Here is a 24216-nt window from a genome sequence, read left to right as displayed (position 1 = left end):
AACAGACGCGGCCACAGAGAACAGAGCAGACACCAAGGAATATACAAAGACTGCTAAAACCAATCCCATTTCAAGCGTTCTCTCATCATCCACTGCGAAGCCACCTGTGCTTAATTATCTATTCCTCTCTCTATATGCTGGGAATCTCTAATAGTAGAAGATGATGAGAAGAGAACAGTCATGTCAGACGTTTCTTCCTTACTCCCCACATGGTCAAATACCAGAGATAGCTGCCAGTAAAACACTGAGAAAAGGTAGCTAATGCTATTTGTGTGAGGGGGGAAAAGCCATACGGTACAAATTTTACATCCGACCGGGTCTGAACCGGGCGATTCGGGCAGGCGAACCGGGCGCGGGCGCGGCGCGGCGCGTCAGAAGGAAGGGACCGGTGGCGCGGCAGGGAAGATGAGGAGCTCCGCCTCCTTCTTGCGCCGCATTTCGAGGACCTTGCGGTGGCTGTTGGAGTGGATGTGGTTGACGAAGGTAGGGCTGCAGGCGGGACGGTACTCCGGGAGGAGGCGGCCGGACTTGAACCTGACGCCGCAGGCGTTGCAGAGGGTCTTGGCGCCGAGGGGCCCGGCCCGCCACTGCGGCGTCTTCTGGGCCCCGCAGTGGCTGCACCGCCGCTCGCAGGAGCCGGAAGCGGCGGTCGCTGGTGGCTTTGGCTTCCGGCCACGTTTCTTGGGCCGTTGGTTCTTGGCTGGGGGCGGCGTGGCGTCATATAGGAGGAAGCTTTGGTCAGCGCCGGCGGCGGGATGGCGGTCGTATACGAGGCATGAGATGGAGGTGTTCCTGGAGGAGGAGCAAGAGGATGAAGCGGAGGAAGAGGTGGCGCTGGTGGTGATTGAGGAGGAGTCGGCGAAAACAAGAGGGCCGGACACGGACCATGCGGCGGCGGAGCGGCAGCGCTTGCTGCGTTTGGCCTTCATGGGGACCATAACTTCGTTGGAGAATCCACAGACCGCTGGGCTCTTAGGGGATCCACCTTGTGCTGCTGCTACTGCCGGGGTACCGGTTTGGCCGTGAGGCGGCGGCGCTGAAGTGGTGTGAGCAACGCCAGGGCACTGCGAAAACTCTGAGGAGGAGCCTTCTATGACGAGAGAGACCCACTCCAGCTCTTCAGCATCATGCGCCTGCAGAAAGCAAAGCCAAGCTCCAAAAGAACCATTCCGAAGGTGTCAAAAATCCCATAAAAAACCGCTTTCTTTTTTTTTCCTTATAGCCTTCGATTCTAACGATCAGGAGAACGAAAGGCTTACGGGAAGACTGATTTCAGAAAGACGAGGCTGCAGTGATTGGAAGGAGAGAGTCGAACTCGTGGAAGGAGGAGAAGAATTGTTGGAATCAGCTCTTTCCCCGTTCCCTGCTTCGGGAGCTTCGGCTTTAGCAGTGACTTCTTCGACCACCTCCTTCGCCGCCTCTGCTTCCTTGTAGTTCTCCGCGTAGTCTCCGAGGTCGAGGAGGTCGTCCACCGAGAACTCCTCTCCCAAAAGGTTCCCTCTTTCGGCAGCCCAACCCCACTCCTCGTTCACCGTCACCTTGTTCTGCTGCTGCTGTTGAAGCCGCTGCTGTCCTGAGTATAAACTGCTCCCCGGCATGCTATGTTTCAGCGCCTCCTCCATTCTCACCTCTCTTTCTACCTGAAAACACCCAACAAAAACAACTCTCTTAAACCCATCGACCAACAAAACCGTAAAGGTGACATTTTTCCCTCTCTGCTTTGTTCCTTCCATCTCCCCTCACCTGCGAGCAGTTGAAGTAGACCAAAGAAGGAACAGGGGACGGCAGCTGAAGCGGGCCAAGTGGCAGAGGAATGGAGGTAGGCTGAGGAATGAAGAACGGAGACGACAGCGAAGGAGCAGGAGAGGAAGACGAAGAGAAGGGGACGAGCGTTTTGTGGAACATTAAACGGCTGCCAATTTCCGTGAGCACTCCAAGTCAACCATCCAAATGCAAACATACATTTTCACCACTACTTTTCTTTGGTGTGCACTATATAAATTGAGTCAGTCTCCCTATTTAATTCCTGCCATACTATGATTTTGACACACTAATAAATATCCACTGAGACCCAATAAGATTTAAGAAATATTTAAGTAAGTTATCTTTTTACGACAAATAACAATATTTAAATAATATTTAACAGTAATAGTAAGTTATTTACTTGCCATAGAATTACCTTCTCACCTGCAGAAGCTACGTGTCACAACCACCCGCCTTCCATGTGGTTCAAGTAATCGGAGGACCCAACTGCAGAGAAGGCGCGCCAATTGGGGACGGTGGGGGTAGACTAGTGAATGGAGCCAACGGTGGAGACATCGCGGGTCCCGCCCAGGGGTCACGGTTTCTCCAATCAGAAAGCGGGTAGCCAACTAGGGAGATGACAACAATCGGACACTTCGAAATCGATCGAACACGGAACGGTCTTTCGAAACGGAACCGCCGCCACACCAACTTTGCATCCGTAAGATATGGGTTGACGGAGATGCCCTCAATATCTTTCATAATGACGAGAATACCAGTAATTAATTTAAGTCATTCGCGACTATATATATATATATATATATGACAGGAAGAAAAATTACCCCACAGGTTAGATTCGATATAGCACGCATGTAAAAGCACTTTGCTCTCATCCTACAACACTCTTTCCCCATGATTTGAGTAGAAGGCTGCCAAGGAAAATGTTTCACATTATTGATCTTCCTATACTTTTCTTAGTAATGCTTCATGAGTTTGTTTCGTGCAAGGATAAGTAAAATGATTCATGCTGTGACTTATTTCTCTCTTAGTACATATATGTAAGGTGTTTACCTGTGACTTGTGGACTCTTTGATATGTAGGTCACGTTTTGTAGGTAACCTAAGTAAGAAAAGATATATCTGCATCGAGTGATTGGAGATGAAAATTGAATTCAAAACGAACTACAAAATTCCACTTACAGAAAGAGGGTGAGACGATCCAAAAGCAACTCCTGCCACTTATCACGACCAAAGCATCCCAATCTGAAGCCTTGAGAAGGCTGGTTCGAGTAGAGATGACAATTTCAAATCCTGACGTGTCTATCCGAACCAGATCGATGGATCAGATTTGTCAATAACCAAACGGCTGACACAAGGGCCAAAACACAGAACAAAGAATAAAGAGGTATATTGCCAGGTTATCTTTAGCTAATGCTGTCAACGACTATCAACAAGTTTTGAAGTACGAGACAGAATTGATTGATTTGATTGTCATCTTTGAATACTAGGCAACCTCTTCTTCCCTCTCCACAAATTTGTTTAGTACTGTGATTACAGGGCAAGAGTAGCAAAGCCAAGAAGGCGGCTTCCCTGGGACTACAAAGCAGGTGAAGGGATACGTGATGGATACAACTTTGCCTATTTGGCAACCACACTATGAATTTTTCAAGTATTTAGCAAACTATATAGTCCTTTCAGAACATTTACTGCCCGATATCTTCAATTCATCAGTCATGATAAATTGAAAAACCAAAATCATTTCGACTTGGGCAAGCAATCAGGAACTCGCAGTCATCCTCAGTGCAGGTTCATCATCACCAGGTCCTGAAATAACAGGATTACACTAAACTAACCAGCTAACATTGGATGAGAGATTAGCAAAAAAAAAAAAAAAAGAACTTGCTTCAAGGATTCAAGTATTATATGAGTTCCAGAATTTGATGTACTTCACAACTGCAGGAACCCTGATACAGCACAAAACATCTAATCTGCACTGGGAGCCAGCAAGCAGCTCGGTCAAATATTGTACTTATCCAACAAAGAGGGTAAACCTCACAGGCTCTATAATTACAATATGAGAATACCTTTTCATCTATTTTTGTGTTAGCAGTGAGTTCAGCATAAAAAGAAATCGCGAACTTCACATTTCCATAGTTATACAGTAGTGGTCAAACAAAGGCTCTATAAAACATGCTGAAGATACACAAAAATGGGATGCTTCCTTGTTGGATGCAGTCTGAACATGTTTATGGAGTTAAAACGTGTGCTGTTCTGGTCAAGAATTCCAAAATTTAGTCATCTAACCAAGCTTACTTGGAACAGACTATGCATGATTAAGATTTCTGTTAAGCTTGTAATCCTGGCCAGGGCTGCAACTCAGGCAGGCCAATTGTAACCCAACCCAAGTTTAACCTGGTTAATATATTTTTAATCATATATATCATAAAATTGTCACGACCCTAATCCTACCTAAAGCTGCCGCTCTTTTCTCAATATCTGATGCAGTGCAATAACTGAATCCGAACAGAAATGATAGTGTTGGAGAACTACAAATGCAGAATCTTTTGAACAATAAGCACCAAACAAGAAAAATATTGCTAACCTTTTACCCAACCAGTACAAGGTTATAAGGCATATAATATTCTCAGGTAGGAAGTCTCATGGGCAAAGATAGTGTTTGAATTGACATAAAATTGGTTTAATCATTTTGAAGTCAAAGCTTAAACATATAATCTTGTAAGATCCAAAAGGTCCAGCTTTTGAATAGTGGTATTTTATATGGTAAATCAGCATCATATATATAGGTTTCTTTTGATATTTGATGGAAAAGGAATTAAATAAGAAATAATAAAATTATAACATGCCATAAGATCGAGGGAAAAGGAATTATATAAGAAATAACAGGCAATGGTAGATGTCACAGAAATGAATGTGAATTAGAAAACAGTGCTGTTCATTAGTTTACCTTTAACTGCTCTCTAAGAGCCCCCCACCCTGATCCTGATCCTAGTTTACCAAAAATAGATTTGATGGGTCTCAAGCTGATTAACGGTATCAACCTTAACAGAGCTCATATATTTCCTACGTTCACATTAACAAGCCATAATATTTTAATATAATACATTGATGCAAACGAGGAATTCATAAAAGAACCGCTGGGGTTAATACTTGCTGCTACATTCTATTGGATAGCACTGAGGAAAACCCTGATGGTATTTTGGGTGGTTGCAAATTGCTCCATTTTCTTGGAGTGGTGGATAAGTGTTGCAAACATAGTTCCAACCAGTACATACCAACAATATTTACTAATCTGACCAAATACCAATATCTAAACATTAAGCTGGACACTGGTTCATATAAGGTTTATTTTTTTATTTATTCAATAATAATCAAACAGTATAGGTCGACATACTACTCAGTGTGCTGGTCCAATGCATACTGGTCCTATAGGTAATCAAAACTGGTATCAGTCTGATATTTAAAACTTTGGTTCTGACTTCATCTTAGCCTCGTAGTTACCAAGTATTTAGGATATCACCACATACAAGGATTCGCTTGACACCAATTTTTGACAATCAGTTGAGCCAATGGTACTAGTATATCAAGCAGTAGATTCGTAACATTGAAAAGTAATAAAAACTAAATACAAATACCACAAGGTACAAGTCTATACGATCCATTATTGGTCCTCGGCTAGATTGATAAATATCAAAAAGTACAATTTTGATCAATATTTAAAGCTTGTAATCAATAGATCATATTATACAAAAGACATTTTAAGATTTTTTTCACTCAAACAATTAATTATTACTAAAATCCTCCTCTCATCCTTAGCTTGACAAACAGATCAAACAGAAGTCTTACCTGTAGCTTGACATTGTGAGAGCCACAAGTCAATATGTTGTATAATCTGTTGTCTCACTTTTTGTACAGCTTCAGGAGATGTGCACTTTTCCGCATTACCTAAGAAAATTTACCAAGTGTAAGACCATGCAAACTGAATCCTCAGTCCAAGCACCCAATATGATACATTTCACATTATGAACTTTATCATAAACAATTACCGACAACAGTCAACTCTATTTAAATATCAACAAATCAAAAGCAAAATGCACTATGAGTGTCATTGGCTAGTCTTTATTAACAGCAGGTGTTCTTCAAGACTCAAGTGGCTTTAGTCATCGAGTAAATGAGAGGATCAAATTATACCTTCAATGTTCAAAGGAGACTGAGGGCATCCTCTAAGATCGCTACCGTGTCCACAATTATGACATTTGATCAAGTAGGAAGGCACTGGATAATTTTATAAAATAAGATATGTAAGTAATGCTACTAACACTCATGCTAAAAAAACTATTGGCACATAAAGAACTTTACTAGCCATACAAGCGATGAATTTTTTCTTAAGCATGTGCATGAATTTAATATATTTTCTTCTGAAATTATAACAATAACCATACAATCATACAGACAAGATTAAGAGAATTTGATTAGTATTTTCCAAATTCCTTTCATAGTTTATATGTATCATATTGCTTATATAGAATATTTTGTTTTATATTACTATGGTGACTACCTGAACTATTTGCAGCATATGCAACCAAAAGTAAAGCTTTAATGAACTTGCTTCATATTTAGCATGTGTATGCATACAACAACTCAGTAGCTTACAGCACTTCCTGTTTTAAATCAAAGTAAAACATATAAGTCCCAACAATTAAAAACAAATACATAATATGTCCTATTTATGATGTCTTTGTCAGTTGAATCCTCATCCCATAATATGTCATATTTCAGTTGTCATTCTCTACATCTGCAGAGGATGAAATGATAAAACTCCATCCAAAAAATATAGCTAAAATGTGCAGAATAATATTGGCATGTGAAACTAAGGCAGAAGTCCTGCTTCACTATTTAAATTATACAAAAGAATCATATTGTAAAGACATCAAATTGCCAATATGGAGTATCTTCAAAGGATTGAATTTAAGCTGCTAAGATTTAAGAATCACAAAAAATATTCAACTGGAGAAACAGAACCAAGACCGAGCTTTCTAATACAATATAGCACAATAAACCAAGAAAAATGCAATGAATCTTACAATCTTCTGATGATTTTTGCTTAGAAGCATGGCGCCAAGGATCTTGTGAACCATTAGTAAACACTATCTTCGAACCTGCACATTCAAATAAAAGACCCTATACAGATTCGAGAGAGTAAAAGTGACATAAACATAAATTCATTAACTAGCTTATTAACAAAATTTTAAGGATAAAAATTGATTAAAAATGGAAAGGGATATTTTTAGTATCAATTTATAAGAATAAAGAAGATATTCAAAATTTCTCTAATCATAGAAAAACTAAACTCTAGGTACAATGTTTCATACTGACCAGTACATACATACAGGCTTAATAAACAATAAACCCTCTAAATGGGTGTCACCACCCGATTTTTTATTTTTTTATTTGAATGTATTAGGTTAGCTAGTCTCTCTCTCTATATATATATTTCAGTCTCGCCTCCCTCACACCAATGTGGATGATGCCATCAATCTACTTGGTGTCCACTCCTCTTCCTCCTACTCTACCACCTCCTCTTTTTCTCTGATGGATCATTTGTGGGTTAGATTCTGCCCCAACTTCATGTCAAGATTGCCACCCTTGTCCAACATTAAACAAATAGTTCGTGTAAATGTGAACTTTGAACAAGAAATTCATACTTACCAATACTAGATAATGATTGACAAAATCAGCCAGCGATATGATTATGGACTATATTATTATTATTCCAAAGAAGCAAATGTAGTCATCATTGAATAACTTAAATGTTTTTTTTAATTCCTAGGCTATTCAAAATGGAGCTTATGTATTAAAGACACCTGAACATTCATTGAAGTTTATTATCTTTTGGTAATTGTCCAAGCCGACATACATATTAGACACCTAATATCTGACACCAAGTTCATTAGCCAATGCATGTGTCTCTTTTTCTCCAGAACATAAGAGATAGATTACTCTTCTCTAGGATGTTGGTGTTGGCTTTTAAATGATCCTTTGTAATTGAAATCACTTATTAACATATTACTACCCAAATTAATCACATTTTTGCATCCACCTAAATTCTAAAAGTGTGTCTATGACACAAAAGTATGGGTATAAATCAAATTATATATGCTAATGAAATTAAAGGATACTGATTTCCAAATCTATTCACTATTGTTTTGTGTCCCATTATCAATGTTTGAGCACAACAGGTTTTTACTCATGTAAACATGTCTTACAAATTTAAAGAAGGCTAACAGCACATTATTCATTACCATAAAACAAGTAAAATAGTCAAATATAATTCGAGCAGAATACCAGCAATTCTTGTGCCCCCATAATATATGTTGGTCATTTCTACATCAGGATACACCCCTTCTCCAAAGATGTTTTTGCAAAGATCCAAATGGTACCTACATTTTCTCAAGAAAAGTTTATGCACAAATATAGTTCAATCATAAACATGATGAATTCAAAAAATCCAGAGCTTCCAACTCATTCCAGAAAAAAGTGTGCATCTCTTGAAGTAAAATAATATGATTTTGCTCTACATTTGATGCAACATACAGAAAGCATAGATACAATAAAGCAAGCAAAGAGTAACGAAGGTAGAAAAACATGATGCGGAAGATGAGCTCAAAAGCTGAATAAATGTAAGAAGAGGTGTTTCAAGAGGATAACCATGGCCATCAGGCCATAATGAAACTCAATGTCTCATCAAGGAAATATCATTAACTCCAAACCTTATCAAATATTCCTAATTAAATTCCTATTACACTAACAAAAAGAACTATATAAAGAGAAAATAAATAAATTAAAGATTACAATCAGCTTATTATTTTCCTATTCTCTTCCCTCTTCCCTGGTCATAATTTTTAATAGTTTGTCATATCAAGGCTGATTGATGTAATGTTTTCATATTTCTCCCGTTCAAATGTGAAGCTTATTTTGGATGACAATCAGCTGATTACATAGAAGACACTGAACAAGCCATCATTCAAAGTCGTACCAAACCCATACCAGCCCCTGGCCAAAATGATATAGGTCTGATTCATACCAGCCTGTCAATATGGTAAGCCGGTATGTGCCATGGTAGAGAGGATGTGGCAGGGAGGAGGAGAGAAAAGAACAGAAGAGAAGAGGAGGCGGATGAGAAGTATTGGGAGGCCGACAACAGGCAGTGAACGGGTAGGCCAACAATGTTCGGTGGCAATCATGCGGGCCAATAGCAATGAGTGGCAGTTGAGAAGCGGCATGAAGAGAAAACCCGATCCATGTCCTGGAAGTGCTAAAACCCTAATTCACCGCTACTTCAAAATTAAAGGAAGTCTAATCCATGTCCAACAATAGCTAAGACCCTAAGTCATCACCCCTATAAAGAAATTAAACCAGATCAAACCAACCAAACAAAAGCCCTGGCCCATGTCCTAGTTTAAGCCTAAACCAGTAAATACTGCCTTGTACATATTGATCTGGTTGAATCCTGGTTCAAACAAAGGTTCACTGTACTGAGTTGTACCGCCCAGTACGGGTGGTACATACCAATCCGATTAGGAGACCGATACGCGGACCACCTTCACCAGGTGATACCCATTACATGACCCCATATCGGGCGATATGGGGTCTGTACCGATCAAAATCTGATTGTTACCGACCTGTACAGATCGATAACAGTCAGATTTCGACCCTTACCAATCAAGGGCTCAGATTGCCCTATTTCAAACGGTCAATTTGACCATTTGAACCATAAGAAAGGATTTTAAACCCTTTTCTTCCCTCTCTTTCAACCCATTTCTAATTTCACTCTCTTAAACTTTCTCACTCACATCTCTCTCTCATTCTTACATTTTCACTCTTTTAAACTCAACAAAGGTGCGATTTATCAATTGGATCAAATTTGAGAGGTTAATTTGGGAGGATTAAGAGAAATGACACTCTAATCAAGAGATATGTGCATGGACCGAGTAATATTTTTACACACGCCACCCAAGATTCAGATCATGGAGATCGACGAGGTACTAGTCAAGTTTATACAAGGGGAAGGGGAAGGCAATGGATGATTTTAAGCAGATGTGACAGAGCCTACACAACGTAGACATAAAACGAAGTTCATCGTATTCACAATCATCGTATTATGGAGAATCTTACGACCAATAGCAGCACGGTGATAGTTGGTCATACTTCTTCGAGCAGCAGTATAATAATTCATCTTATGATACGGAGCAGCAAATTAGTAGCGAAAGTAGAAGTTCTGTCATTCTTCATGCTTCGCACCAATACATGTTATGATCGTCCTTGCATTAGGAGCCACCTTGAACACATGTAGTTCACGATGATCAGATTACGAAAATCACCACATCGATGCACCAATGGCATACAGTGTATCAATATACTATGTCGTGGAATTATTTTCAAGATTGAGTTCGACAAACATATCAAATTGATATACAAATACATAGGATCGATGATCCCGATCCACCGCCCGTGGAGTCCCGTCATTTTTTTTTTGTGGCAGAACCAGTTATATCTATCGATTGATTACTTGATTCATTTGAATCTTAAAGTTTAAGTTGTATAAAAAATAATCTAACAATTCAAATCATTTCTTTGTAAATAATTCAATATTAACGGAAAGAAAATCTAAAACATACCACAAAGCTACTCCTCAAAGCTCAAAAAAGATATGTGTCACTATTCTTTCCTAGTTTAGATTATTTTTGCTAAAATTATACTATATTTATATTTATTTCTAACTTAAAAGCTTTAATCCAACTTTTTGTTCTATTTTTAAAAAAATTTTGGAGCTATTTTTGATAAATTTATCGTACCATTGATATGCCCAGGCGTACCGACATACAATATGTTAGTATGCCTCGGTACGCACCATATCAATAGCTAGTCGGTACCTCAGTACAAACCGGTAAGGCGAACCTTGGTTCAAACAACCGAAAGGATCGATATTTTGACTATCAATAGCATGTTCCTTGATCCTCCTCCTCGGCCTCCTCTCTTCTCCTTCTCCTTCTCTCATCATTCTTATCTTCCTTCAACCTTTAGTCTCCCCTTCTCTCGCCCTTTCTCTTTGGTATATACTAACCAATAAATGAATCAATGTGCATTGGGACCACCATTGATTCAACCAATACTGGCATGTATCTTGGAATGGGACTTGAAACCTTGGTTACCAATACTTTAGTTCATCATAACATCAAATGAAATACTTGCCATAACCAACAAGCTTTACCAAATTATTTGTTACCATACATATTTGCTCATAATGTCATGTTTTAATCATGAGACGTTCTAGGTTATCCATCAAGCATAATAGAGCTCTGAGAACTTCCTAATAAAAGCTCTATAGTTTTCTTAGTACTCCTACGTTTTCCTTCATTTAACATTTTCATCTTATGCTCATCTGAGCCCCTAGAAGCTTTGCTGTTGCACCTCCACATAAAACAACACAGTACCAGTGTACATAAACAATGATTAAAGAAGGAATCAATCCTAGGAGCTTCCTATTAACATTTGAGTTCTTTACCAGCTAAAGATGGGTTTTCCCTGAGCCTTGCTGTCAACATCCAAAGACCGTCTACTTATTTCATTCATAGGATTTATGAAATTTGTTGCTTCTCTACCAAGACCATATTTCCAATTCCATAACTAAATCAAGCTAGGTACTGAAGCAGTTAAATATATATTTGAACCTCCAAAAGATGCAATTGTAACCTTTGCATCAAATTAAACAATATTAATATTGAATTTTGATAATAAGAAATATTAACTAGATAGTTTTTTCAATCTTTCTATATCCAATATTTCAAACAACAGTAGTATCCAAGAATTATGCTGTCAATTCTTAGAAACCAAATTCAGCAAGGAAATTTCTTCATATTTTTTATCTAAAAAGCTTGTCATAGTCATATGTAAACCATCCCTCTCTCAAATGAACTTCCCTCTTTCAAATGAACTTTATGTTGCTCTGTAAAATCTTATCTTATATATGTGTATAGTTATTTGCAAGATTTAAAATCTTAGTCTGGTGCTGATACAGATGAGCGGCTGAAATGATATGGTTTGAGTATGAACCAATGTGTTGACACTTGATATGTGTTGGTATTGCATGAACCAAACAGAAAGGGGGAGAGAAGATGGTAGGAGGAGAAGAAGAAGAGGAGCAAGATGAGGCCTTGCAGAGGAGAATGAATAGAGCAGAGATGGAGATGGAGGTGGAGGAAGAGACATAGTAATAAGAGAAGAAAACAGTAATCTGGATGAGAAGAGGAGACAACAGAAACACAAGACAGAGGAGGCAGCAGCAGCTATATGGCGGGGAAGAGGAGGCAGCAAAGGCAACAAAGAGAAAGAGAGATCATGTGAAAGTGATAGAGGTGCTTGAGAAAGAAAGAGAACACAAGAACCAAAGGATACAAAAAACAGAAAAAAATGGCAACTGCCACTCACTGTTGTCAAATATATAAATAAAAGAAATTATAGGTACCAGATGGCACAGCTCATAGCCACATACCAAACTGAACTGGGCAATATCGCCCGATTCAGTTCCCGATTGACTATCTGACTAATAAATAACGTTGGTACAGAATAGATTTGATACCTAGATTATTTGTATTTCATCTACTACCTTAAATTACTGCTTTGAGCAACAATGAAGAACCAATAGAGTTCAACTTAATCCCTCTACATCACACATACTAAATCTCATGAGTGACACATCACAATTCTTTTAGTGTTTTTCATATTTCAACTTCTTATGGATGAAATCCCAAGTTCCATAACATGTGATGCCTCTTTCTTTCTTTAACACCGCTAACAAAAACAAATGACATAGAGGAAAATGTTAGGAGAGATATCAATCCAAGCAAACATCTCTAATTCTCTTGTTTTGAGATGGAGCCAAAAGGCATACTATACATATTTTATGTGTAAAAAGATCATAGTGTGATATAGGATGAAACAAGCACTTTCATGGATCATTTAATGAAAGAATACCTTGTATCAATATTTGGTGAACGAACAGTACCATTCTTTGGTGCCACTTGGAAATATGCAACCTCAGTACAAACTTGGAACCACCATAGTCGATCAGCTATCAAGCAGAACATATCATTAACACATGAAATGTAAGAGTGCATATAAAAACTTTTTTTATGATAAAGCAAATCTAAAATAACTTGTGCATGTGCCTAAAAGAGGCACGCGCACACACACACACACAGAAAAGCTAGGGTGACAAATTACCACTATTTTCACCCGGAGTTATGTTCTTTAAATGCTGTTGATCATAAGATTCAAGTGATGCACCAAATTTTCCAAGATAATAATTTCTCACATAGTTAGCATATACTTCCTGTAAGCACCACAAATATTCATAAAGCTTTTTCTTTCAGCAAAAAGGAGGCAGACCTCCCACTCATTCTATATATGAAATGTTACTTACATAAGATGTAACAGCAGATAACCAAACACAAGCAAAAAAGCATATATGTAAAAACATAGAACAAGAGATAGTGTACACCAGCACGGGCCTTATACTGTAGAGTTCCAATCATGCTATGCATTCTCACCATGTTGCTGGCACACTGAAGGTTGATCAAAATTAAATTGAAATTAAGATCAAATTGTAAGTTTTGTATATTTCATATTTCTTAAGACATTAGAGCTTGATTCTATTAGATGTCTCTGGTTTTTCCTTCCATATGTCAAAGATTTTCCATATATATTGTTAAATTACACAAAATTAACAATACCTTTTATAAGGTCAACCTTGAAATTTTAATTATAAAGTGATACGTTATAAAAAATGTTCTAATCTTTTATGGTCTAGAAGAGCCTAAAAAGCCAATGATACAACTGGTTTAATAGAAAGAAATGTATCAGCAAATTACAATGTAATCTTAAAATGAGCCTGATAGTTGGGACATTACAGATTGTGCTCAGAAAAATACTGATTAAAATTGTTCTTTTGTTTATTAGGAAAGCTGGATAATACTGCTAAATCTTAGAAGACTTCCTAAGGTAGCTTCTATGTGGTGATTAAAGAACCTAGTTTAGCAATGAGAGGAAGCAAAATCCAGTTGAGAATTATATGTTAGCACTTGAAGATTGTTATCATCTTTACTATTGTCCCCATCGGTAGCTCAACTGGCTATCTCTTTTCCCTACCCAATTCAACCACCAATCCTAAAATGGGGAGAAGATCCGCATGACATATTCCATGTGATGCCAGGGCCTCTGTTTTTCCTAAAATAAATGTGTATTTTGAAATAAAAAAAAAGTTGGTTAATTAGTCTTAAAAGATAGTTTATTAGGAAATTCCTCGTGAGTCCAAATATCACACTTGAGAAAGTAAAGGGAGGGGCTCTAGTCTAATTCTCTTGCTACACATTCAGACTATACTGATGAAGATGCTTAAACTATCAATCTGCATGCAATGCTCTATAAGACAAGTTACGTTAATTATTTTAGAATATGAGTGAAAAAATTCAGTTAAATACTAATAAAATCTAAAATTCTAATAATGTGCCAAATTAATCTAAAAGATCTCATGTTAACTTAAGGAAAGTGTATAAAAGCTTACCAATAAGTTACTTCCATTCTTCTTGGCATCAACAAGAGGAGAGCATAGAACGTCAGGATTTCCATACTGAAACTAAAAAAGTTAAAGCATTTGCTAAGTATTAGAAATGCCAAAAAACCTCTGCCTTACTTATGTCACTATCTATGTAATCTACTTACTGCTATTGCTGCAGCATCAGCCAATAGGTATAAGAAGTCATTGTCATTTTGAAGCTGCAGTCAATGAATAATAACATGACTAATACTGCATGTTAAAGAAACTTGTATAGAAGTCCAGTAATTAAATGTTTATCACAGTAACATGGGACAAAATACATATATGGCTGATGATAATTGCATAAAGTAAAGGAAATTATTTACCTGTCAAGGCTTCTTTAAAAAAATTATCTCAAGAACCCTAGCACCACGGTTTATTGCTATCCAGCTAAGTTTTTTGAAGCATCAATCTTTCAAAATACATTAGACAATAGAAGTCTTAATTTACCACTCAAGCTTTAAACAAACATACATATCTCTTGAATTTGACAAAGAATACCAAATAAAAAATGGTAGACCATCAATAAAGAACCAAGGTAAAACAGGTCATGACCTCCTCCTAAATGAAGTTCTTTAACTACTCTCAAAATCCCTTTCAAAAAGTTATCAAACACCCATAAATTTACAAAAACATTTTTTTTCTTTGGTAGTTGCAATAGTTTTTTTTCAAAAAACTAAGCCAAACATACTCTTAGTACTATTGCTTACTTGCAACCTAGTCAAAATTCACACAAAAAAAAAAAGGAACAGATTTGACATCAACAAATAAATCATTTGATTTTCATATGAAAATAATTCGAATTTCACTCCTACCTAGACTCCTACCCAACAAGGAAGCATCATTTTTCAGGACTTATTGATCACTTAAAGCAAGAAAAAAGATGCAAAAAAGATGAACATGTTTCGCATAACAAAAAGTTACAAACTGTGTGTAGCCCGTGATGGCTTCTTTTAGTTTGAGTGATTGGAATGATAGTATATAATCTTCAATGTTTAAGTGATTCAACATGTCTATATGGAAAATCTAATCATCAAACAGCTTGAGAAAAAAAAATTGTCTGATATATTTTATTTGTAAATTGTAACCAATGGAAAATGTTCTTCTATTTAGGTAAAATGTCAAACTTGGTTTGAGGGTTAATTGTAGGAACACAAAATTATGTATCAACTATCAAGGATAATTTCCAACCTAATTGTAGGAACACAAAATTTTGTATCAAGGATAATTTCCAACCTCCATATTGCTCTAAACTTGAACTTCAACAAGTCAAATCTTATAAATAAAAAATTTAGCAGGTATAGAAACTGATCCATGTAACATAAATAAGAAATACATGACCTTGGGTCCTCGGCATCGAGTATACTAAGCCAATGGAGTCAGACTCTACAAAAGACCAACTGACCTAAACCTCTTCCCATATTGTAGAAATGCAAAAAATGTACCATTTTAAAGCTATAAAGCTCAAATAACTTATTGAAAAACATTGGCACATGACTTCAACATGGATAAGGAAGATATTGACAAGTATACATAAGGGACCGAGAACACAATAAAATATGTATTTATCCTGAAATTCTAGCTAAGACATGACAAGAATAAAATTATCTATTATACACAAGACACATTCAGCTCAACTTGTCAAAACTAGAAACCAGTGTAGCAACAACTATTACCTTAGCTGCACCAAATAATTTTTTTACTGATTTTCCATCAGATTGAAGTTTTTCATCAACAAGATTGGTTATTTCTTGAAGCACAGCTTTGCATTCAGCACCAGCAGAATCTCCAACCTGAAAAAACAATAATGACGTAATATTTGATTAGTAATTAAAACACAAGTTCACTTTTTTTTTATTTTTAATAATGATTTTCACATGAAGAAACTAAAACAATATGAAAGGTCAAGAACCCCCCACGCACTTGCCTATCGATCATTATTCTTCAACCCAAAACTTCATTGCTAATTACAAAAACAACCAATAATTTGCTTTGTTGGAGAACAACCTAATAACTAAGTATATTTGCTTGATTCAAGCAGCAATGCACATTTTGACCTAGATTTAAGTATAATTATTTAACTAAAATATCAAAAAATGACTAATCAAACTCCATAAAGGAAAAAATAATACCTCCTCCTCTCTTGCTTTGATCCTTCTATCCTTAAAGCAACCATCCCAGTTTCTCACTGCCAGTGGTGTAGCCCTGCTTTCCCACCAAATTCCTCCATCTCCTCATCTTAAACTCTCTCTTCGTCATGTGCCTTAATCTATTAACCCATCTACCCATCAATAGCCCTCATTGATCCTTCCCTCCATTATATTTCCTCTAACATTATTCTAGTAATTAGCCTTCCTCTTCCCATTCCTAGTGGTGGCTACAACACAAGTATAGGAAACTAAATCACCACTTTTTATTTTTAAGACAAAAAATTGAAAGAAAAAGGCAGCAAAATGATCTGAGAGAAAAAAATAACAAGGGGAATGATGAGTTTCTAAGAATGTTGATAGCTAATGGCGTGACTTACCTTGGTACAAGAACAAAATTGTATGAAGCTCACAGAGATGAGGTAGGAAAGTACGAGGGCATTACCTTAGCATGATTTATGAGAAGTAGGGAATGAAAGGGCATTATTAGTAACAAAAAATTAATTTCATCATCCAATTTCTTACTGTTACCTAGGATATTCCAAGCCAACTAAATGAGAATGGTTATGGCTTGATCGACATTAATATGATAGCACTATACTAGTGATAAAGATGCAGGAGAGAGTGAGAATATTACTTTAGCATGATTATGGAAAGAAGGGAAGAGGAAAATTTTGGTATATAAAAGAAAGAGGATGGTCTAATCATCCGATTATCAATATCTTTTATGAAAAATGTCCAATTCTCACTTGTTGAAAAGTAACAGTCAACATATAGTTAATGGAACTGCAGGGTAATTTCTATAAAATGATTATGGAAAGAAGGGAAGAGGAAACTATTTGGCAATATAAAAGTAAGAGGATGGTCTAATCATCTGATTATCAATATATTTTATGAACAATGTCCAATTCTCACTTGTTGAAAAGTAGCCGTCAACATATAGTTAAGGAACAGCAGGGTAATTTCTATAAAAAACAGCCGATTTTGTGCCGTGATGCTTTTAGTGGAGCAAGTAACTATTGTGTCATGTCTAAATCATGGGGATTGCTGCATGTGGCAATATTGAAAATGACACCCTACATTGGTACAGTATATAAAAGGCAGAATATCTCAAGCACCTGCTGGTCAAACTCTTTGAAGTTGTAAATTGCAAGAACAACTCCTGAACTTGCAAGACTCCCACAAGTTAGATGAGGGAACTTCAAACGGAACCAAGCACTGAGTGCTCCAGAATATGAAACACCAAAAACAAACCAAGGATTCTCAGTTTCTGATATATTATATTTTGCATTCAAATATTCCTGCAGAAGAAAAACAGCAATACTAACTGTAAGTTCTAAATCACTTTAAACATAAAAGAACTGAACAAAAGAATAGTTAATAGATGGAAAGTTAAGAAAGGGGAGAGAAATATCAAAAGGGCATATATGTTCTTGATCCCAAAATTTGGGAGAAGAGAATTAGTTAAGAGATCATCATTTGATATGGCACTTTCTGGCACTATCCACTTGGCAGCAGGCGAAGGACCTCCAGGCTGACGCAGTGCGACACCTCAGACCCGGACAAGGCAACCACCCAGCCTCCGCCCTGTTTGGCGTCGTACAGGTCGGCGCCGGACACCCCGGAGCCGTTTCGCAAAACTCGGGACGGGCCGCACAGCGCCACACGAGCTGACGCAGTGTGACACCTCAGACCCGGACAAGGCGACCACACAGCCTCCGCCTTGTTCGGCGCCGTACAGCCTACAGGTCGGCGCCGGACACCCCGGAGCCGTTCTGCACGGCACCAACCCGAGCAGCGCTGCACGGTGCCGACCCATAAGGGTCGATCGACACTCGTTTGCAAAGTACAGGCCCTCCAACCGGGGAGTCGACAGTCACTAAAGGATCGCGTACGACCGACCGCCCCAGGGCAGGTATAAGAGCCAGTCCTCTAACCAATGAGGGGGGGACTTTTTGGGCACATTCAACTGACTCTTATTCCACTCAATGCTAACTTAAGCTTCGGTGGGGTCGAGTCGGGGAATCCCCCTCTTGACCTCAACCTGTGTGCAGGAGCGTAGCAAGGGAGAAGCAGGCCGCTCGCCAAGAGAGAAGATCGCACTCGGGGGACGAGGCTCGAACCTAACCCGACCTGACGCTCGCTCTCACCACTCGAGCGTCCACGTGGGCGACCCTACCCATCGGGGACTGGACCAAGTCGTGCTGACTCCTCGACCACGGCGTAAAGGTTCACCAACAGTAGCTAGTTTCCACTCTAATTGTCATTATTGGTCCTGTGAGGCATCAACTGCAGGATTGCTAGTCCTAGTGCCAAAGTTTTGATGTATGTCAAATCGTTTGATGATATATCAAATGCCAGACCTACCTTCTGCAATGTGCCATATACTTAAAACCATAGTGAATAGTAGAAAAGATACATATACACAATTTATGTCTAATGTAACCATAAAAGAATAAAAAATAGACAATTTAGATAGACTGCCATCTTGGAGTGACTGAACAAAGTAATTGGTGCACATGTATGCAACCATTATAGTATGTAAATTCATTCGACATGCTTGATAAGACCTAAAGAAGACAGTCTCTTTGTACATATAACTGCAAACCATAGCACTAAGCATGTCCCGAATCCAAAAGATCCCAAGTACAGTGCACCAATGAAGAGAACATGTAAAATCACAATGGCTAACCCAATCTTCAAGTGATTTGTACAATAATCAGCCTAAATTGGTTCGGATAGTGTTAAAGTAAGTATGAAGAATTGATTGCATACCCAATTAAGCCCCTATTTACTTTACAAAGCATACCCAAAAAATCAAGAAGCACTGCAAGCATGGAATAGCAAGAAAGTAATAGACCAAGTCAATCAGTAGGTCCCTCAAACCCCAGTACTCAATTCAGGCTTGCTGAGAGAACCCATCTCCTGCTGGGACTTCTCTAGTCAATAACTGAACATAAATCACTAAAGAGTGTGTGTCAGTTACTAGTAACAGTCAGTCAAAAAGAAAGAACTAAGAAAATCAAGCTGTCTCCCCCTCAAAGCCTAGTCATTGTCAAAGGCAACGTTATGGAAAAATATAAGATAAGTTTTAATGGCTAGCTGTAAATTTTAAAATTGAGATACTAAATAAAAAAGTTACATACTTTGACAATGAGAGGACATGAAAACCAATGAATCTTGTGCCTTTCACATATATACTGTCATCACATAAGAGCAGGCATAAGCGTGAGGTTACCACCAATGGACAGACTAGGGAGATCAATATATGCAACCTTATCACAATAAGAAGAGAAGTTGCTTGTATGATTTAACCTTAATCACCTAGATCACAATACAGCAAGCATCCAATGTCATGACATTAGAGGAAATTGACTTGTATTATGCTTGATTTCAGGAAATGCCTAACTGTTCTTCCCTTAATAATTATCATACACAAAACAGTTAACTCGGAACATTGTCTCAAAACTGCTTCGCAGTTATCACTTTAACAACACAGATCTGAAGGTACACTAGTCATACACAAAACAAGTTGGAGGCAGTAGTTAATAAAAAGAACTTACACAATAAACCCTCAAAAGAAAGTAAAGAACAATAAATTGAATATAAGAACAGAAAAGAAGAAGAAGAAGAAACAGACTCGATGTGGTGTGGTAGATACCTGGTAATACTGACGGAAAACAGCCAAGTCAAATAAAGCCTGTTTTGAGGACAGAAATCTCAGGTTATTTGTCGTCAGTTGCTTGAAAGGGGAACTCTTTCCATAGTATCGATGCTCAAGAGAAACTATAGCAGCACCAAACTTCTTTGCTAGTACCTACATCTTGTTGCAAATGTTAATATTCAGGTGTAATAAAAAGTAAAAACAATCATAACCAATTTGTGTAAATAGAGCTAACAGCAATAGACCTTTAAAAAAGATAACATGGAAAAACAAACATTGTAGACTTCTTGAAAATCATAGGCCTCTATTTCTCATCCTCCACTTATCATAAAGAAAGGACAATAAACTGCTTCATCTCAGTAACAAATAATAACTAAATTACATAAGTGGCAGCTATGCCTATGTAACCATCAGAAAATACAGAAAATCAATCAACCAACAACATAAAAACATTACATAGGAAGTTCAAAGAGATTGCCAAACATCAGAAGTAGTTACCATTTAAAAGATCGAGAATAAGATCAATTTTTTGATTCACTATTTGCTAATGACCCGAATGAAAATACAATATTTAGAATTTTATACGCCTCCAGTTGGCATCCAACATGTCGACAAGCCACAATATATGTTTTCCACAAATCGTTGAGTTACAGCAGCCTATTTATTATCATAAGAACCAAGAAAAAAAATGATTCGGAAAACATAAATAGAAAGAAGCATTGTACTTACAGATGTATAATCATTGACAATCCCATTGCATGCAGATTCACCACAAATTTTAAGAAATATTGGCCCCTTAGGAACTTGGTAGTAATCAAGAAATTCATAAAACCGTTGCCTGAATTTATGATGGTCCTGCATAGTTTATCCACATGAATTTAGTAAACAACAAGAAACAATAAAAGGGGGGAAGATCCCAGCTAAGTCTATTTTCATGACATAGATGGAGAAGGTTCTTATGATTTACAATCAGTGAAGATAAACCACCACAAAGTGATGATGGATTTAAAATTACAGGTCCCTGATTCGTAAAGTTCTTGCAATTAATAGATTGAATAACAGGGAAAAAACAAACTTGTTCAAATAGAACAGGTAAATTGAATAGAATTCAGTTTGGACAAGGCCAGTTTTGCAAGAGATTGTGAGTTACTTCTTTTGCCAAATTTACTACCCCATAGATAACTAATAGAAATCTCAGAAAAAAGAAAACAAATGAAACATTAATACAAAGTTAAAAAGAACTCTTCATATAATTTCAAAATGCACGTCACATGATAATAAGAACACAAACTCCAGGCTGTTAGGGGAGAAGATGTTACTCCTAAACAGCTATACAGTATGACTACAAAGTATGGGAAACCACTCATCAAACTTTTTGAAACTTGATAATTACGAGTAATCATTGTTTTAATGCTAAAGATAAACATATGAATAGGTAATCAAAGTTCTAAATTTCTGTGTGCTTTTTCCTGACGTAATGAATATATATCAAAAAAATACTTTCATGCTCAGTGTAGAAGATGCACGCTGATACTTGTGCTTCTAACTCTAAACGGATGGGGGTGAAAATTTACCAAAATAAAGTCTAGGAATCAGTCAAACAAAAATCCAAGGGAGTTCTCTTTCCTTACATCGATCAGTCTCCGGTCAAACAGCCTTTTGCTTTCTCCTAATCCAAACATCCTTTAATTAGGCTCCTACAAAGTACCCCGAAGCATCGTACACGATTGCTTCGCATTCGCGTCCAATAAACATGAATCGAGAACCCTAGTTCTAAAGGGACAAGGAATTTAGATTCTAGATCATTCGTGATGAATCGAGATCTTACAGTAAACATTACATAAACTTTCAGTGGTAAAAGAGGAAAACTAAAAACGAAAAGAGGAGACATGCCGTGGGGGAGAAGTGATCGAGGGTCTGATTAAACCAGTGTTCATCTCTGGTAAGGTAGGCGTTGTTGCCACGATGCTGATCGGAGAGGAAATCCCGAGACTCCGCCAAGAAGAAGGATAAGAATAGGAGCAAATGGGCGAGAGGATAACCAAAGCCGGAGAAGATCCCCATATGAAGCGATGGTGCGAGGGTCCAAGGGTGGTGATGGGTGTTCTCGAGAGGGGCTTTTCTTGTGTTTGATGATATGCCTCAACCTACACTCCTTTCTTCCTCCACGGGCAAAGCAATCGACACGTGCGGAGCAACGGACGGCTGGGACGCGAGGAAACGTCCCGACCCATTGCGCTGCAGCGCGAGGCTTCGTGAAACATTAGTAAAAGATATCCTCTTTCAGTATAATCGTCGAAATTCTTTTTTGGGACGATTTATTCAATAAAATCTGTTTTTTTAATGATAAATATTTTTTAAAATTTTATCATAAAGAAATTTTAATTTCAAAAATATCCCTAAAAAATGAGATATTTTGTTGGTCGAAGACCAACTTGAATAGATCTACAATGAATGAATGAATTGATTTCATTTGTAATATGTTCTTTTATCTCTATCGAAGTAATTTTTTTTAATATGATAATAAATATATAGTGATTACGTGGATGATTGAATGACATATCATCGTATTAAATATCTCATCAAATTAATATTGTGAATAACTATACCGATCATAATGTTTAATGGTTCGATCGACTCTTCCAATTCAATAATTTACACAAATGATAAATTATAAAAAAAATATTAAAAAAGCTTGAAGTACACTTCTAAACTCTATTGTTAATATTCTACTCACTTTTTCAAACTCTCCAAGTCCATTAAGTATAAAGAGGTTCTTATCAAAATATCTTTCAATATGATTTTGTAAGAAACTCTACCAAACTCAGACTACTTTCTGAGTCTTGCAAACCCATGTTGGCTTTGAATTCTTACTAGATAAACAAAATCTATGGTAACACATAACTTTTTATTTTATATTTAATATTTAATCCAAATTTGACTATAATTCATGGTAAAAATTAGTCAAATAACAACTTCAATTGACAACTTCAGTTTTGTTAAAATTGCTGAAACATTGATATCCAAAAATTCTGATTATGTTTCAATGAGAATTTTACGAAATTATCAGCTTTCTTGAGGTGGCTTAACATGCCAATTTCTTCATTTTTCTTGTGATTTCAATGTTTTGGGGAAAAAAAAAAGGTGTAAATTTACAATTCACTATAATGAAAATACTTGATACAACACACATATATATCCTTTCAAATATTTAGATGTTTTATTCCTATATACCCCATTAGCATCTGCCCAATGCACACATTAACCACCATTAACCATGGTTACTAAAGGATTCCTAAATATTTTAAGTATTAAAATACCTAGAATACTCTTTAATACTCTTATTGAAAACTAAAACTCAAAGAGCAAATGTAACAAAATTAATTGTTGTATTTTTATGGAAATTAATGTTGCTTAGAGTGTACATATCATTACGCTAATCGGTCAACAGATAAAGACTAATTAAATAATATCATGCAAGTTTTTTATATTTACAGGTATATAATTAATTAATTAATTAATTAATTGCTTTATTGTTATTAGTCAGTTTATTAATCTTATGTACTGGTGTATTCAATATTCAACATTTCTAAGCAAGGTTTGATATCTTCACAAGATTCAGACATTATGGATCCATTGGACAAATAAAGTAGATATTGATATATTTAATCCCATTATCTAAAACATTCATATCTAAATAGTTACTAACACATCATTTAATTTTGAGTGCTAAAACTACCAACATTGGCCAGAGATGCAGGATCATTTGAAATCACAATAGCTAATCAACCTGATCTGATTAACTGATAAGGTGTTAAACGTTGCCACAACATGATGCACATCAAATGCTGCTTGTTTCAGAGAAGAGTGTCAGTCCTAACAGTAGAAGCACTTCATTTCTATGTTAATGAGCTAAACCAGTCGATAGAATGAGATATTGGAAAGCGACCTCTGAGATAATTACGATAGAAACTAGAGAGAATAAAACAG

At 37.0% G+C, this 24216-nt stretch overlaps 2 protein-coding genes across 3 annotated transcripts; both read right to left on the bottom strand.

Moving 5' to 3' along the window:
* Nucleotides 1–40: 40 nt before the first annotated feature.
* On the bottom strand, nt 41–1989 carry LOC103982794 (GATA transcription factor 5). Of its 2 annotated transcripts, XM_065106165.1 has the most exons (4): nt 1744–1969; nt 1260–1640; nt 886–1133; nt 41–792 (listed from the first exon to the last, which is right to left on the bottom strand). In XM_065106165.1, exons 1-4 carry the CDS (start codon nt 1903–1905, stop codon nt 372–374), a joined length of 1212 nt encoding a protein of 403 aa, XP_064962237.1. In that variant the 5' UTR covers nt 1906–1969; the 3' UTR covers nt 41–371. The 2 variants fall into 2 exon arrangements, with proteins under 2 accessions (XP_064962237.1, XP_009398099.2); XM_009399824.3 differs by having other exon boundaries at nt 41–1133; nt 1744–1989.
* Nucleotides 1990–3130: 1141 nt separating this feature from the next.
* LOC103982795 (probable serine protease EDA2) lies at nt 3131–22459 on the bottom strand. The gene is made up of 14 exons (XM_009399826.3): nt 22120–22459; nt 20956–21081; nt 20224–20379; nt 17681–17863; nt 16092–16208; nt 14541–14594; nt 14383–14454; nt 13044–13152; nt 12795–12891; nt 8106–8200; nt 6845–6919; nt 5952–6035; nt 5607–5705; nt 3131–3566 (listed from the first exon to the last, which is right to left on the bottom strand). Exons 1-14 carry the CDS (start codon nt 22288–22290, stop codon nt 3520–3522), a joined length of 1485 nt encoding a protein of 494 aa, XP_009398101.2. The 5' UTR covers nt 22291–22459; the 3' UTR covers nt 3131–3519.
* Between the last annotated feature and the right edge of the window lie 1757 nt (nt 22460–24216).

The sequence above is a fragment of the Musa acuminata genome, chromosome BXJ2-4 (genome assembly GCF_036884655.1).
Source record: "Musa acuminata AAA Group cultivar baxijiao chromosome BXJ2-4, Cavendish_Baxijiao_AAA, whole genome shotgun sequence".
Classification (NCBI taxonomy): Eukaryota; Viridiplantae; Streptophyta; class Magnoliopsida; order Zingiberales; family Musaceae; genus Musa; species Musa acuminata.
Note: the sequence above shows the minus strand (reverse complement) of the source record. Positions and strands in the feature narration are given on the sequence as shown.